Below are 17526 nucleotides of genomic sequence, written 5' to 3' on the forward strand. Positions count from 1 at the left end.
TCTTCGAAATCTCCGTGCTACCTGCCGTACCACGTAAATGACAGCAAGTTTAGCTTATCATCACCGAAAGAAACCTACTCATAAATCAGGGATGAACCGAGGACATGCAATTCTGCACCGCCCGTTCGATGCAGCCAGCACGCTGACTCAACAAGGACAAGGCAATATCGGGAGCTGTCAAGGCAGGATTCACCCAGCGTCAATGACATACGCAAACCCACGCAGTAACTACCTGTTGGAATTTGAAAGAAACCCATTGAAGCCCAACACTTTTAAGGAGAAATGAATGGACACGGAAATTTCATGCCGAAGCTTACAGCACAGCAACGAGGGGGAAAAGCACACACGCAACAATAAACCCCCAAGCAAGGATGCACGAGTACCACAGTGAAATTACTGGGTGGCTCAACGACAGTGATGAAGGCCAAGTTCAAGAAAAATTAAAACAAATATTAAAAAAAAAATAAAGGAGGGGTGGTGCTAAGTCCCACATGTTTTAAAACACCACTGCTAATAATTTGAAAGGCAAGTTTCTTTATGAAAGCAGGAAGCAATTTTAAAGCAGCCGCTGACACTGGGGAGCAAGGCAGAGCCCTGGCAATTGTCTACAGCAGATGCAGAAGACAGGGTGGTCCAACCCAGGACCAGTAGCAACCAGGAAACTGGGAGGCGACAGGAGTGCCAGGAAGGGCACCAGACTGTACGAAGGCTGGAGAGAGTAACAAACAAACCCAACAAATTCTTGGCAGAAGGACTCGGCGAGGAACATTAGGAAGTGTTTCAGACTCCAGCTGGGCATGCTGCTCAAAAAGAGGACAAGAAAAACAAAACCCTTGCTGCTTTTCTGCTCTGAGTCAGTAGGTTAAGACCCGCACTTGTGCAATTCATCAGTGGGACTGAGGAGACCAACTTCTGCTCGTCCTTCATTGCTCCACATCCCCGCCTTCCCATGCCTCCCCCCAAATCCTGCCCCTGCCACAATTACAGCACTTCCTCAGGAGGGGATGCCTGCAGTGGTTTGTGCGTAGCAATGATGCTGAACAGACACAGCACAGACGAGTGAGTAATGGAGTTCTGATTTCTTAAAAAAAAAAAGACAACAGAAAAATGTCACAAGTGATCTGATTACTGAGCTTAAGCCCCTTCTCAAAAAAGAAAAGTATTTTTATAACTTGTAATTCCTTCTGTAAAATTGCTCTATATTCTACTGTGTTGAATGCTGATATCTCAGCGTCCCTGTTTAGAGGCCACTGAAATACTGGTATTTCAGTACAGCAGCTCTTTCATTTTCAGGCAGATCAAGGTCCGATACGTATCCTTGTCTCAAAAACTATCAAAGATGAATAAGCTATGACAACTACAGCTGTAACATTATCAAGCCTTTATGCAGAATACTGAAAGCAAATTTCAAAGGCTGATTTGTTTTCTGTCGATAGTTAAGACACGGCTGTGCTTCCATAACTGAAGACCAGAAATTTTGTAAAAGGTCAGGTGATGGAAAAAAAGTGATTACAAAAGGGGAAATGACAATATAAGAACAAGGGAGGAAAAAAAAGGCAAAGATTAAGAACAGCATTTATATATAAAAGTTTATTTAGGTGAAGTCACAAACAGTTTAATATCAATTTACAAACACTTCATGTTATGCATATTATTGAAACTGCCAAGAAAGGTAAAGGAGAGCAGATAATGGTAGCTTTTTCCTGAAACAACTAAAGGCATACCCTTACCATCATGCGCGTTACTGGATCATAGCATTACCTTGACCATACTCCCTAGTATGCAAGGGAAAAGGAAAAGAAAACAAAATACTGAGATGTAGAATGATTAAACCGTGAGCCAGTGAATAATATTTTCATGAACACCAGACTATGAAGCTCTAGTCTGATGCTCAGGATCTTAAATATTCTACAAGGATAAAAATAGAATAATAATGTAGGTCAATTATTATACTTGATCAAGAATTTTGTAATGCACAATTGGGCTGTAACTGATTTCTGGCAATGACAGCAACGGTTAATGCATTTTTCAGAGAAGAACGGAGAGGCGATATTGAGCCTCACAGAATAATTCTGTTGACAACCTGAGTTATACCAAGTGGATGATACCGTTTCAAGTCAAATACACATTTATGTTGCAGATATTCTCAATGAAATGGTAAAAATAACAGCTGTAACAAGACAAGATATGATTTATTATTATTTTTAAACAAATATAGTACATAGGTTTTTGAAGTGTCCGGTTGTGATCTGCAAAGATCCAGGATTGCACACAAGTTTGCTCAAATGAGAAGGGTTAATCTGCACGTTAAATTGGCTTATACTTTCAAAGAAGTATTTTAGGGCAGGGTTCTCCTCCGGGAGACTGTTCCTGACCTCATTCAACCAATGTTCAATTTATTCACCTTCCTGAATCTTTGCCCTCTTTGGATAGTCTGTGACAAGTGCTGCGCTGCAGGAATTCCTGTTTTCCAGCAAACTGGCTTGCTCTGCAGGTTTGTAGTCCATTGTTACAATTGCTGATTGGGTAAAATGAATTTCCTACGTCTTCTCTAGCACAGCTTGCAACGCAACAGAAGCAGAGGTAAAAGAATGCACTAGAATACCAGAGCTCCACTTAAACACCAACGGAGTCAGGCTGTTGGCACCAATAAGAAATTCTGTATTTAACAAATCTGCAAATATTTAAAATCCAAAGTTAGTCAGTTTTATATATAAACTCACCCACTTAGTCTGACTGCCATCCCAACTGGCCCTCTGTTTTCATGGAGTCTGGAAAAAAAAAAATTGAGAATTGTCTGAAGTTAACGCAAACATAAATTTGCGGGAGTCTATCTCTGCTATCCTACACGCGCGCCAATTATCATACTGAAACTAAAACTAGGGTTTCTTGCTTTGTTCTTTCTGTGTAAAGCAACGTTACAGCTCTTCACTAGTGCCTTATAAAGGATAGCTAGCTTCAAACATGACACTTTGTTTTCCCTGACTTTGTTTCTACTGGTTAATCTTCTGTGGAACTGCAGAACCAGAGATACAGGCACTACACCAAGCTGAAATTTAAGGAGCCTTTAACTGAAAGGGGAAATGAAATCCAGTCAGGCTGCCTAATGCTATCCCTTCAAATTATGAAAACAAAATCAGTTCAAACAAACATTTGGGAAGAAAAGGTCTTTGTAAAACACCTCCTTTTCCTCTTGACAACATGAATGTGGAAAAGCTTAGGTTCTGCCCAATGCTGGTTTAATTCTCTGATTCTTCTGCCCAAACATGAAGTCACATCTTATTTCTCTGAAGTAGTTTTACACAACACAATTAGAGCTTGCTAGGAGCTGGGGAAGTGCGGGGGAAACCCACAGGTCACCTCCAAGAGAGGAACATTTCCTTGCTGCTGCCTTGCGAATGATAAACTCATGCTTTGTCCTAGGCCTCATCTACATTTAACAGCTGCTCAAACCATTATTTCAGTTAAGGACTTTTTAACTATGTGCTACCAATTAAAAACTGCTCTAATAATAGAAAGGCGGTTGAACCCACACTGAACAATTGCACAACTTTTACTTTTGCTTTCCATTGTGCTGCTAAAAGCACTACTCTTTTTACAAACATTAAACTTTCGGTATTTTGCAAACTATTTAGTTAAAATAAACACGTTTAATTTTTCTCTACACAATTTCTGTTTGCTTCTTCTGAGTGGGGAGGATTGAAAAAAAAAAAAAAAATCAATGCCACTGCTAAAAATCAACTGTGAAATTTGCACGAAACCAAAGGGGACCAAGACCTCTGGTGCCTCAGCAGACAACAGTGCAAAGCTCAGCACTGACAGACCAGCTGCTGTGGAAGAAGTTGCAAGTCTGGTTAACATGACAAGCTGAAGATCCAGTCTCAGAGGAGATGAAAGCTATGAGCCATTGCCCGGCTGGTGCTCACATAAGATCTGTAGCAAAACAAGAACTGTGCTGTTGTTCTTGAGAATGGACAAATCTAAAGAGAGATATCAGAACAAGCTGCATAAATCTAGAGCATCAACTGCAGAAGGCATCAAGGCCACACGGCCTGCTCTGGGACCCGTTACACTACCCACTACATGATGTTTGCTCCCCTGCTTTATTGCACATCGGCCCAGAGAAGTGACTTTCGATAGGTACCCAAGTCAGGATTTGGTGTGGCACACCAAACGCTTGCAGTCACCCTGAAAAAGGGTCCTCCCTTTCCAGATCAGGCAAACCGAGTCCAACAATTTAGCCACTCCTCTGCGCTGACAATCCCTGGGCAGCACAGCATCTGATGAGCTGGCAAAATAAAAGCCTTCAGGAACACAAAGGTTCTTCCTACAGTCCTAAAAACATTGCTTAGAAATAAATATAGTATAGCCAATATAACAAAATCTCCCAACCATCATTCAGCTGGCATGAAAATCAATGTTTAACATTTTCTGTGCTGGGGATTTGACAGACTACAGCCACCAGTATAAGGGAAGCAGCACAACCCCTAATACAGGCAGGCAGCCCTTTGTCCTGGCAGAGCTTGCTGTCACAGCTCAGCCACTGGAGAGGGTAAATCTGCCCGTGTACATTAGGGGTTATGCCAATTCAGTGACACTTGATGCCTGTAATGAAAAAAAATCCTTAACATACACAAAATATTCCCTACTTCACTGAATTACACCCACCATCCTTCCCCACAAAAGACAGCAGAATTTACGGATTAAATCTACCGAGTCCCAAAATAGATTAAATCTCCAAATCACAGTGAACCCGCAAGCTACAGCCATTGATATTGAAGTTTAGCTTTATTCATGTCAATTTTTCTGGTCTCCTACAGGCCCTGCAACTACCACATGCTCCCATAGTAACTGTAGAGCCTGTACTCTTTGTCTTACATGTGGGTATCTGTACTGCTGAGAAAGTTAATTTTTCAAAGACAACTTGTGAAAAAAACCCACACCGTTCTTCTGATATCTTAAACGAGAATGCAAATATATAACAGAGGATGGAATTACTGGGGTTACTAACTACTCGTGACCAGAGTAACAAATGCTACAAACAATTATTTGCTGAGAGGGTGCTTTTTTTTCCCTCCAGCGATGCCCACACACCTCCCACGGTGGCCAACCAGACACCTGCGTGGCCCTGGCAGGTATGGCCCCATGCCTCGCTGACTACACAGTTAGCATGAGTTATGCATTAGCGCCGTGAAGCAGGAGCTGCCAACCGACTCGAGGGCACCCCAACCTCCCCCTTCTCCTCCGTCCCCTCTGAGGGGGCACCGTGCCTGGCCAGGGGAGCGGGAAAACGCGCCGCCGCAGCCGCCGGCCCGTCACACCTGGCTTTTCTCCTCCTGCTTGGGGCTCTGGGACGGTGGTGGTGGTGCTGGCGGCGGCGGGGCCGGCGAGGCCTGCGTCTCGCCCTCAGCCCGCGGCTGCCTGCTGACGAGGGACTTGAGGGGCGCCATCCACTTCATCCAGAGGTCGAGGTCGACGTCCCCCCAGGGCAAGGTGGGGTCCTTGGCCGCCCGCCGCCGAAAGTCCTCGTCGTAGTTCATCCACGAGGTGCCCCCGTAGGTGGCGTGCAGCTTGCGGATGGTGTCCAGGTACTTGAACATGGCCCCGCAGCGCGCCGGGTGCTTCTCGCACAGCACGCTGGCGTACACCAGGAAGGCCGAGACCCACTGGTCCAGCGTGTCCCCCGGGCGCGGGCCGTGCTCGGGGGCCAGCTCTGTGTGGAGCAAGGAAAAGAGGTCAATGAACTCCCCCCGCCAGATCCGCTCCTTGGTGGCCTTAGCCAGCTTGTAGCCCAGCGGTCGCCGCAGCCCCACGTAAGGGGTGGCCGCCGCTTCCACCGCCGCCGCCGCCGCCGCCGGTGCCGCCTCGCCCTGCCCCGCCGCCACCGCGGCAGCGGCCCCGGCCGCCGCCGCCGGGCCCCCGGCCGCGCCGCTCGCCGCCGCCGCTGCCGCCGCCTCGGCGCAGGGGCTGCTGGCCGCCGCCACCGCCCCCAGCGCGGCCTGCCGCTCCAGCCAGCGCGGGTTCACGTAGACGGTCCGCAGGCGCGGCGCGGCCCCCGCCGCCGCCGCCCGCGCCGAGCCCTCGGCGCCGGGCTGGAGGCGCAGCACGGCCAAGGCGGCTGGCGCGCCGCCGGGCAGGTCGCTGCCCTCCCGCCGCGGGGCCGGTTGGGCCGCCGCCGGCACCTGGAGCAGCGAAGGCGCCGCCCAGGGCGGGGAGCCGCCCCTAGGCCCGGCCGCCGCCGCCAGCGCCTCTAGGCCCGGGAGGCCGAGCCGCGAACCGGGGGCCACCGCACCGAGCACCCATCGGGTCTCGGCGATGCCGCCGCGGTCCCGGGGGCTCCGCGACCTCCCCTCCTCCCGGCGCCCGGCGAGGGCCGTCCCCAGCGTCAGGGGGGCCGCGGTTCCGGCCCGGCGCCGACGGCGGCTCCGCCGCCTCCCACGTGGCATCGGCGCGGCGGCGGCTGCGGGCAGGGCGCGCGGAGGGGGGCGGGGGCTACGGCCCGGCGGGGGCAGAGCCGGCGGGGCCGGGGCGGGGCCTGCGGGGGCGGGGCGGGGCGGTGCCTGCCCCCCCCGCCCCGCCCCGGCCCCGATCCCGTTGCCGATGCCGGTCCCGCACGGCTCAGCCCCGGGTGAGAGGAGCCGGGGCGAGAACCCATTGCCGCGGCCGGGCGTGCGGTGCCCGCGCAGCGCGGCGGACGGCCCGCCGTGAGGCGGCGGGTGCCGCGGTCCCCGGGATGTCCCCTGGGTTTGTAGGGTTTGGCACTTACATGCTGGGCTTGGAGCATATATGTATTAGATATAGTATACACACCATATATTTACTATCTATAGTGTGTATATATATATAGTATATATACTGTATGTATTGGATATAGTATATACACTATATAGGTACTATCTATAATGTGTATATATATAGTATATATAATATATATACTATATATATACACTCTACATATATAGTGTGTGTATATATATGGACACACACTATATATACACTATAGATATATGTAGATACTGTATATATACTATAGATATATATAGAGAGAGTACAGGTTTTTTATATATATAGTGTATATAACTATAGTGTCTATATATATACACAATATATATCTATTAACTATATCTTTAGCTGTACTACTGTATAGTAGCTATACAGTAGCAGTCACTCATGTCATTGTTACCGCTTCAGTACAGTGAATGTTCAGAGGAGTAATGACATTTCATCACTTTTCCCTTTCAGTATAAATGAGCGTCTTTTTCTCTTTATAGAAAATTGATTATTTTTTTCCTTTTAAGGGTGCTGTCCTAGCTAAGCCCTAGGTAGCCAATCTGGGCAAACGCTTGCCAAGACTCCTCAGGTTGCCTTGGTGACTGATCTGCAGAGTCCCCTGTCAGATAAGAAATAGGGGAATGTGAGGACTTTATGGGAGATGCGCCCTACAGGCAGTTTCCCTTCTAGTCACATCAAAACAGCTTCTATGGCTCAGCCGTACATGCCTTACCGAGGTCACTGCCAAGCAGCACGGTGGCCTCTGTAGAAAAAGGACGGGGCCACGGCAGCACCTAGGCAAAGGTCAGACACCACAGGAGCCGAAGCTGGGTGCTGGCTCCTTGTGTGGACTGAAGTTCCACACCCACTGCCCAGCTGCTTCCGCAAACTCTTCTGTAGCACTTTCTGTTCTGGAGGAGCACCTTTGAACTCTATGCTGAAATGCCTACAGATCACTTCCACTGTAATATAGAGAAGAGTTCTGTAAAAAACATAGCAGCTCTTCTGTCTTCACAGAAAAACTGGAAGAGATAAATTTAAGATAGAAGTCTTTCTGTCCAAAAAAAAATCAAATCCCAGGAATTACAAAGTTAGGAATTCTTCTGTAAGAAAACAGCAAGGTAAAAGAGTGGCTTTGCTTTTCTTATGCTTAATAAATTCTGAAGAAATAATAACAGCAAAATGGTTGGTGAAGATCAAGACAAGGAAGGCACTGAGTACCTCAGCCTTGTCTCTCTGCCTGTTGACACTTAGTCACTTGCTGCTTTCAGCAGAGGTCCCGCAGCTTCCTTTTATGTTCTTTCACTGCTACTGTGGTGGTAGAAGCTGTTCTTTTTGCCCTTGACGTCCTTTGCCAGTTACACCAACAGCTGAGCTTTGGCTTCCCAAGCGCCATGCCTGTATGTATGCCCAGGCAATGCTTCTATACTCCTACCCTGTGAGCTAAGACTGAAGATATTTCAGAATAAAACTGATGACTGGAAAGTCTCAAATGTCAAATGCATTCATCCCTCAAAATATTTTGGAATTTCTATTGCATTATTGATCCATATCACTACTGCTCACTTTCAGAAATACAGACTTGAAAAGCTGAGGAGAGATCTTTCATGTTGCAGTCAGTCAGCCGACTACTGCATAAGGCAGTACAAAGAATAAACACCCTCACTGGATTTAAGCTTTCACTGTAAAAAAATATGACAGCGCAAACTGTTAGGAAAGCCTTTCCAACTCCAGCACATCCACCGTCTATACTGCTACTCCCAGCTCCAGGAAGGACTGTCCAATTCCTTGACTGCTATCGCAGCCTTACAGAGAGCAGTTACACAAACAGCTTTGCTTCAGAAGAGAAGGGCTGATGACCAACAGAGAAGGGCTGATGGTCAACTAGTATTGTCTCGCCATTCCTCTGCTTATATGGCTACACCTCTGACACCTTTTGGCTGGTGGTTAGTATTAAGGCTTGGGGACTAGGACCATCTTTTTGTTCTGTGCTTTTAGAGTGCCCACCAGAGCCCTGGAGCCCCGCTGCATGGGTGGGGCTGCCAAGTCTCACAACAATGCAGTTAATAGTGATAATAAACAACATCATAAAAAATAATCAGTAAGTGCTTATATTGCTGTTGCCCCTGGAAGACAGACAGCAGCAAAGACAGGTAGCGAGGTCGTCTACATGAAGCGTCTCTATGCATGTGCTGGCTTTGCTCAATGAATCGCAGCTGTGATGATTCTCCGTGTCTCCGTCTGGTGAAACCCACCCCCCAATTCTTCATGAGGCCTCTCATGGACAAAACCAGCCGGGCAATAGTAATACCTGGACTGAAGTAAGTGGATGTAAGAATGCTTCTGCCCCACTCCATTTAGAGGAGTTACTTGTAAACTGACGTGTGCTCCTAACATTGCACTTATCTCAGCGTTTCTGTCTCCTTTCACAGGCTGTGTGTGCGGTGTGTAAGGATCTGAGTCGGCACCTGGAGGTTTGCCCGCTGGCAGCTGGCTGTGCCCAAGAGTATCAGCTCTTCACAGGGGGCAATGCACCTTACTGAGAATGGCAGGAACAATTCCCAGTGGATTTTGGAGGTGGGAATCATTGTTCTCTCTCCTCCTCATGTGATTTCAGCTCTGAATTTCCTCACCTGCCTTCTTTCCTCCTGTTTTCCTGTCCCTTCATGTTCCGATGATACGTCTGTAGAGGACCCAAGTGAATATTTGGAGACACACGACTGTGAATCTGCATTGGAGACATGTCTCTCCCAAACAAATTGCTAGCATGGGCACAGAACCGCAGAAACAATCTCGGATCATTGTTTTATGCTTCAGACCTTCTTTTTAGTCTCAAGCATGGGACCTTATTGAAGGCATTAATAAGGAGGCAAATGAAGCTTTAAACAGAAACAGCTGCAACCTTAGCTGTGGAGGAACTAGCAGGCTTTGGAATTAGGCAATAGAACAGTTTATTAAAATAAGGGGGAAAAGCTCCTTTTCAGACAAAAGGAGAAAAAAAATCCCATTTGGAAAAATTACATAAAACCAGAACACCTCCCTTTGAAAGTGGAAGGGCTAGTGTGCTGTTTCTCTTTATGAACCTTAAATAATGCCACGAAGGAAAGAACTGTCTACTCCCTCTATTGATGAAACTGGAAAATACTGCCACGGAGCACTTGCCTGCACAGGCTCCAGGACACCTGGGAGGACAACTCAACCCTGCACTAGGGCTTGAGGAGAAAATGCAGCATGAGGAGAAAATAACCCTCGTATGTGCTCGAGCGCTTTTTTTTTTGCAAAATAGCCAGACTTTTTCTAAGGAATCTTAAGAGTTGTCTGCGATACTTTTGGGGAGACTGTGGAGATGGTGGTTTCTCAGGTCAAAAGAAGGATGCCTAGGCCCCAAAGAATCGGTAGTCTGATGGTGAGTTCATCTGAGACGGGGAGATTCAAGACTTGCACTGGAGCTCTTGGCGAGTCTCTCCCTAGGTGTCTTCCACTCTCTCCACAAATTAAAGTCCAGGTCTGGAAGCAAACCAGGATTTGGGTTTGTGTGTTTCGTTTTTCATCTCGAAAAATGTAATGGCTGCATTCCTTACTGACAAAAGAGCAACAGATCTGAACTCACCCACGAAGCCAACAGTTAGCTGCAGCTTAATAAAGTTGAAACAGTAAGTAAACGATGGTGCGGGCCCTCCAGAACGAACCTTACCAGCATCACCGTTGAACTGTGATGTGAACTCCCAGTGAGGGGAGGACTCAGTGTTCCCAGCTGGGAGAGGTGGGCAGGAGTCAGATCCTGAGGCTGAGGGACTGTTTCCTCTGCTCCAGGTGGGGAAGGAGCTGGCTGGCTGGCAGCCACTGTGGGGCTCTGTGGTATTCTTCCTCTGCGTGAGTTCTGTTCCTGCATTTCTTAACGTTTTGGCTTTCCCAAGCAGAGAAAACTGTTTACAGACGATCAAGCAAGTTTAGCTTTAGCAAGGCTTAGCTTCATTGATCCCGCTCCCTTTTTCTGCTGCCGTCACTTACCCAGCAGAACAGTTACAGGTCTTGGGTTATCCGTGGTGGTAGATGCCCCATCCCTGGAAACATTCAAGGTCAGGTTGGACGGGGCTCTGAGCAACTTGATCTAGTTGAAGACGTCCCTGGTCATTGCAGGGGAGACTGGACTAGATGACCTTTAAAGGTCCCTTCCATTCTATGAGTCTATGCTGCATGTGGGATTCATGTCCACGTGAGATTGTTCTGCACAGGCTGTCAGACAGCAGCAGAGTGTGTGCTCAAAATAGGTGTTTGTTGCAGTTAAGTATGTAAGACCATCCTCTCAAACTGGCACGGGATGGAAAGAGAGACTTGGGTCAGAACACAATTGCTGATCGAGCTGCGTGGAAGACCCGGTCCCAGCAGCCCTATAGACGTGTGCTGTACACTGCGAGCACCCTGCCTGTTCCTGCAAGTTTCCCCTGGCGACCCCAGCTCTCCCCGACACGGCCGGGGAGAGTACGGGGGTCCCACAGCCCAGCGCTCCCCCGCGGACGCCGGCGGGAGGGGGACGCGGCGCTGCACCTCGGCAGCATCAGCCCGGGCCTTTACCCGGCTGCGCCTCCGCAACGATCGCTCCGAAAAACAACTGTCCCTCGCTCCTCGATCCCTCCCTCCCCAAAAGGCAGCCGCACGGTGCCGGGGCTGCCGCAGCGCCCCGTCGGGGCGGCCCGGAGCAGCGCCCGCGATGGCAGCAACCCCGGTCCCAGCGCAGCCCGCCGGGGGCTGCCGCCCGTCCCGACCCCGACGGGCTGCGGGCCACACCGGGACCGGCTCTCCCCGCCTCGGGGGGAGGCAGGCGGGACCTGCCACCCGTGGACCCCAGGGGTTTGGGGCGGGTGAGGGGCGGCGAGCGGCTCCCGTGCGCATCGCGGCCGAGGGGGGAGTGACTCTGGCAGGCAGCGGCGAGCCGAGATAAAAGCTCCGCTCCTGCCTCTTTCCCTCCCCTTTTCTCTCGTAACTTTTTTTTTTTTTTTTTTCCCTCCCTTTCCCTCCCTCTCCCTCCCAGCAAAGTGACCGCGGCGGCGGCAGCCCCGGAGCAGCCCCAAGCGCCGGACGCCGCCATGAGCCCCCCGGTGCCGCCGTCGGGCCGCGCCGCCGGGGGCTGAGCCCGGCCGCGGGGGCCGCCCCGAGAGCCCCGCCGCTCCGCGCCTCCGCGGCGGGGGGGCCGCGGAGGCAGAGGCAGCCGAGAGCCCCGGGACCCCCGGCGTGCCCGGGGAGGGGGGGGCAGCGGCCGCCGCGATGTCGGCGCAGAGCCTGCTGAGCAGCGTCTTCTCCTGCTCCTCCCCGGCCGCCGCCGCCCCCGCCAAGAGCCTCTCCAAGCGGAGGCTCCGCCAGACGCGCAGCCTCGACCCCGCCATCATCGGCGGCGGCCGGGAGGAGGGCGAGGGCGCGGGCCGGGCGCCGCGGGCGAGGGCCGCCGGCAGCCCCCCGGGGGAGCGCCGTGGTCCTCGGGGCGCCCCGCCGCCCCCCGGCGCCTCCTTCTCCACCCCAAGCACCCCGCTGGAGCGGTCGCCGCCGGGCAGCGCCCTCTTCGACGAGGAGAGCCCCCGCGGGAAGCGGAGCCCCGGCTGGGAGCTGCCCTTCCTGGCCCGCACCCCCTCGGCCTCGGCGCTCAGCGGCCCCGCCGGCCCCGCCAACAGCATCTTCTCCTCGCCCCGCCGCTGGCTGCAGCAGAGGAAGGGGCAGCCCTCGCCCACCGGGCCTCGCCCCGCCGCCTACGTCGTGTGGAAATCCGAGGTAGGCCCGCCCGCCCCCGGGGACGGCCGCCCGCCGCGCCTCCCTCGCCCCCTCCCGCCCCCGCACTGCGCCGCCGCCGCCCGCCCGCCCCGTCGGGGCGGCCCTTCGGAGCCCCGCCGGTGCCGGTCGCCGCGACGGGGCGGCCTCTCGGAGCCCCGCCGGTGCCGGGACGAGGCGGCCACTCGGAGCCCCGCGAGTGCCGGTGGCCCGGAGGGGCGGCCCCGCGGGGGGGCCCTCGGTGGTGCGTGATGGGCGCGGCCCCGCCCCTGCCGGCGGGAGAGCCGCCCGCTTTCCCGGGCTGCGGCTGCCGTGCCGGCGAGGCCGCCGTGGGAAACGGGCACGGGTGTTGGCACCGGGCACGGGGATCCGCGGCGATGGCGGGGTGGACGGCGGCGTTTGATGTTCCCTCGACGTGCTCCATATATAGCTGTTCCGGGCATGTAGAACCTTCCCCTCCCAGTTTCACACCTCGTAAACCGAAGTATGCGATGGCGTCTAACAAGATAGACAAATTATTTTTAATGTGCACACCCTGTGAGCGGTGATTTATTTGACAACGCACATGTGTCAAAACCACATGAGGAGCGATCGTATTCCAAGACAAATCCAACTTTGCAATGCAAATATTTACTCGTTTAACTTGGATGTCGTTGTCGTCGATGTTGGGCTGCAGATATCACACCATGTGGACGAATGTATTCAAAGAATGTGGCATTGTTTCTTGGTAGTGATTGCTCGGCGAGTTGGTTGCGCGCAGCCCTTTGTAGCGGGAGAAGATGACATTTTTTGTTTGAAGAACTTCTCCGTCCTGTTTGTGGCGATGAGGTTTCCCGCTTAACTGTTTAGTAGTTTGTTCTGGAGCTTTTGGGTTGGGGTCGGAAGGCAGCCTTTCCCTTTTACTTCCATTTCTATTTAAGGCGTATTTATTATAAACAGCCTATACTAACTAAATCTACCAACAAAACAGCCCCATTGTTTCAGTGGGATGCAGAAGACCTTGAAAGATCATTACCTTACACAGTGATCTGGGATCCAAAGCCAAACTAGGCACCGTGAGAGCACAAGATTACCAAAAATAGTTTTTAAGGGCAAAGGCTGCCTCTCACCCCCCAACGAACCCCCGTCTCCTCCTGTTAGCTTGGGGTATAAAAGCTGTCAGCATCTGCCAGTTGGGATGGAGCGTCAGCACCTGGGTGGTGGCTTCAGGCGTGATGCAGGCTGATGCAAGGATTTTTAGCAGTTTTCACGAATGGATTATTATTAAACTTTTGTGATCAGAAGTTACTCTTAGCAGCATTTCATCCTGATGCTTGAATTTTCAGATAGTTAAAAATTCATGAGTTCAAAGAACTTTGTGGGAATTGCAGCGTCAGTGACAAAAAACCTCTAGTGAGACGGTGGGTAATGACCTTTAAATGCTCACACTAATTAAGGGTAAGTTGGCTGCTTATCCACTTACGATTTGATAAGGAACATCAAAAAGCATAAGATACATAAGATTTCCTGTGCAGAGTTTCCCGACTGAGTCCAAGACTTGGAGCGTGGTCTCTGATCTGCAAACGTAAGCGGGTTTCCCTCTTTTCACTGAATCCGTGCAAAGGTGTTGGACGCTTGGGATATTTTTGTCATATCTGTACATCGTCAAACCACGTAGCACTGCACATCTTCAGACCGCAAATCCAAAAGTACAATTTTTTTCCTGACTTGGTGCGTATCTAGCATTTTTTAATAGGCAAACCTTTTTTTGGGAGATGTATTACATTACTAATAACAGGATTGCAGTGCAGTGATGTAATTTATAGAAAAATTTGATTCGGTGCAGTTTTGTGTGATGTTACAGTGCTGCTTTCTGACGAATTGTTGTTTACTTGGCATTTGAACCTGGGTTCAAATGTATCTTTCATACATTTAAGAAATGGGTGTTTACACTGACAAAGTGCAGTCTTGTATTTTGGAGGCATCTTTCCTATTGGCGAGGCCTCATTTTTAGAGTAACTGAGACATATGTGTGAGTTACCTACAACTATATTATACATATAACTGTGTTATACGTAAATGACATGTATAAATGATTTTAACCTATATGTTAAAAGAAACTGGACATACATAATTTTGATCATATTCCCCCTTTTATTGCAGGCATGCATCCTAATGCTCGTTCAGTTTGGTTTTATCATAAAATAGCATTGTTCTTAAAGGATTTAATTGTTTGCTTCCTATTTAGTCTTTATTGGAAAGGGACTTGTTCAGTTTTTAGGAGGTGAAGGATTCTCTGTCTCTGGGGCTTCACCTTAGCTGTGGCAAAGCAAGTGTGCTGGAGGAGGTGAAAAAAACGCATTTTATTGGGTGAAAAGGAAGTAGCTGTTTATAATACTGTAAGTTTAAAAGGTCCCATTATCCAAATTATAGTATTCTCAACAGGAAATCTGTAGTTCCTTTCTTTTCAACTTAGAAAATGAAACACATCACGACAATTATTTTACTCAGCTGTAAAAGACAACTGAATAGGTGACTAAAAGCCGAAAATGAGCACGGAAGGTTTTGTTTTGAGTACTTAAAAAATCCCATCCTATTAGCTGGGGAATAAAAGAAGTGTTAATTGCAAAACCTGTTTTCTTTACCTTCCAACACCTTCAGTATAATTGCACTTTTTGGAAAATATTGCTCTAAAGCCACTGTGCAAGGAACAGGGTTATGCGCTAAACCCAGTATTTTAGGAGATATATGTGGAAATTATTTTCTTCCCCCTACCTTAATCTCTGAAGAAAGGGAAAAATGCCATGGAGATTTTCTCTTCAGAAGCCCCCAAAAGAATAACTTTTGAGCAGGAGTGCCTTCGCTTGTCCCGAGCTGGATCAGTGTGGTGGCATCCAGAGGGACGTGGTGGAGATGTGGTTTGCAGCAGGCGTGAGAGGTGCGAATCCCACCCTCGGGCAGCCCGGTGCTACAGGGCTGCAGGGTGGGAGCACCTGAAAATGTCCGTAACAGCTTTGATATGAGGCCAGGAGAAGGATGGATTGTTTGTTTTACCCTTTTTTTTTAATTGTAGTTCTTTGACTTCAGCATTTTATACCGCAACCCTGCCTACTGGCCTCGGGAGGGAAAGGTTGCTGCTCAGTTCACGTGGCCATTCATAAATGATTTTTAATGGCATGCCAGAGCGCACGGGCGATTTCCAGTGTCAGCAGTAGGTCACACCTAAAAGCTTTACACAAAGAAAGGTGTTAGGCCTATATTCTTGGATCCACAGATTTTTAGATGTGAAGCATATTATGACAGAGGTGTCTCTCACTCCCGGGTGATCTGGCTCTTCTTTATCAACATGTAATTTTATTCACAGGAATATTTTACAACTGTAAAGATTATTTTTAGCAGAGCTTTACGTCGCCGACAAGCATTCTTTCCCCTTTCTATTGTCTGCTCATGTATAAGCTGCTTAAATAAAAAACCTCTGCCTGGGTCTCTGGAAATCAGCGACAGCGTTTCCAGTGGTTTCAGCAGGGCAAAGCCAAGGGGGATTTTTAACAAGGAAAAAAAGCATTCATCCTCAGTTCCCATCAGCTCTCAGCTGTCCCTTTAAGCCATTTTCCTTAAAGAAAATGCACTTTCACTTACAAAATTAAACGTTATGACTATTATGCTTTCATTAAGTGTTTCCTAAGGTTAAGTGACTCTCTAAGTAAACTAAATATCATGGGAAAAGGTGGTAAAAACATGTAGAGATACCTTAATGCCTCGATTCTGCCAACATTTAGTCATACAGACGTACATTTACGCTTAAGTGTGTGAGTAGTCCCGTACAAGTTAAGGATGCTTACAGTGACTGTGTGGAATACGTTTGCCAGGTGCAAAGTCCAGAATATCTCAAAGTGAACAGATCTGTGTGAAGTCTCAGGTTGTATTAATTCTTCTTATTATTTTTCTGTCCTGAAGACGGCAATGGAAGGTTGCAGCATGTGTATAACAAATATGGCAAATCATGTGAATGTATCTGAGTAATCTCTTTGTTATGATAAACCAAATCTACACACTTAAAATCATATGGCCTGATTATTTTGCTATCATATGCCGGATGTTACTGACTAATTAAACGTTAACATCTCCAGCTTTTTTGGGGGAGAACTGTTTTTGAATTAATGGCAGCATAACTGTAGCCTTCCCGCTTGCGTGCCTGGTGTCCGGGAAGCAGGAGGCACCATCGTGACTTTGCAGCTTGCTTCTCAACACCATTGGGTTGCTGCGGGTGGCTCAGCTCTTCCTCACTTCTTCCTCCTCTTCATGCAGCCTGCGGTCGACTTGCTCGCTTGCCCAGGGAGGCTTTCTGTCAAGCACAATGGGGCGGGGGCTTTCCCATGGTGCGTGAGGGAAGGTTGCCCTGGTTCCTCACCAGGTTTTAGGGGAGAAGCCAGGAGTTGTCCTGGTGTCTCCTGAGCTGTCGTCTGGCCAAGCTGTGGCTCACTGCACGGATGGTTGGAGATGCTCATCTGCAATATCAGAGCAACATTAGCTTAACTAAATTATTTTATAACTTCCGTTTGAGTCATATGGAGTGATAATTTAGGGCATGGCTGTCGGAAGTAGCGAACGCTCACAACATCAGTTTCAGCTGATAGCTGCCTTGGGAGCTCAGCTTCCGTAAATTCACTTGCTTGATACTTTAAGAGTTTAAATCCACTGGGAAGGGGGTTTCAGATTCCCTTTTTCCATATCTCCTTGCTTGCCAAAGTTTTCCCCTGAGCATCACTGGTTTTTGCAAATTAATTTTAACCCCATTTTTCCAAGTTGCTGTGAGTGGCTAGCTTGCTTCTTTCTGTTTTTTTTACAGACAGTGCTTACTTCAAAACTGTGCTGATGGAAGGACATACATGAAAAATATTTTCAGAGATAAAGGGTAAAGCAAAATTGTTAAAAATTGGGCAAAGCAAGAGGTCACATTCCCATAGGGATATGTATCTTTGGGTGCTTCAAGTGACTATTTTTCTTTTAAGTTAG

The 17526-nt window shown here is 49.3% G+C and overlaps 2 protein-coding genes across 2 annotated transcripts in view; one reads left to right on the forward strand and one right to left on the reverse strand.

Annotated features, from left to right (window-relative positions):
- Nucleotides 1–2173: 2173 nt before the first annotated feature.
- Nucleotides 2174–6464, reverse strand: LOC141750797 (uncharacterized). Its single transcript, XM_074606536.1, has 3 exons — nt 5322–6464; nt 2724–2771; nt 2174–2637 (listed from the first exon to the last, which is right to left on the reverse strand). The coding sequence occupies exons 1-2, from the start codon at nt 6444–6446 to the stop codon at nt 2763–2765; spliced, it is 1134 nt and encodes a 377-aa protein (XP_074462637.1). The 5' UTR covers nt 6447–6464; the 3' UTR covers nt 2174–2637; nt 2724–2762.
- Nucleotides 6465–11454: 4990 nt separating this feature from the next.
- The window catches only part of ARHGAP6 (Rho GTPase activating protein 6), a 344815-nt gene continuing 338743 nt past the window's right edge, over nt 11455–17526 (forward strand). Inside the window, exon 1 of the mRNA XM_074606546.1 lies at nt 11455–12534. Coding sequence (XP_074462647.1) covers nt 12037–12534 — 498 coding nt within the window. The 5' untranslated portion in view covers nt 11455–12036. The remainder of the gene's footprint in view (nt 12535–17526) is intronic.

Source organism: Larus michahellis, chromosome 1 (assembly GCF_964199755.1).
Source record: "Larus michahellis chromosome 1, bLarMic1.1, whole genome shotgun sequence".
Classification (NCBI taxonomy): Eukaryota; Metazoa; Chordata; class Aves; order Charadriiformes; family Laridae; genus Larus; species Larus michahellis.

Coding starts and splice junctions, on each gene's coding strand:
- LOC141750797 (XM_074606536.1), bottom strand. CDS start 6,446: ATGCCACGTGGGAGGCGGCGGAGCCGCCGTCGGCGCCGGGCCGGAACC.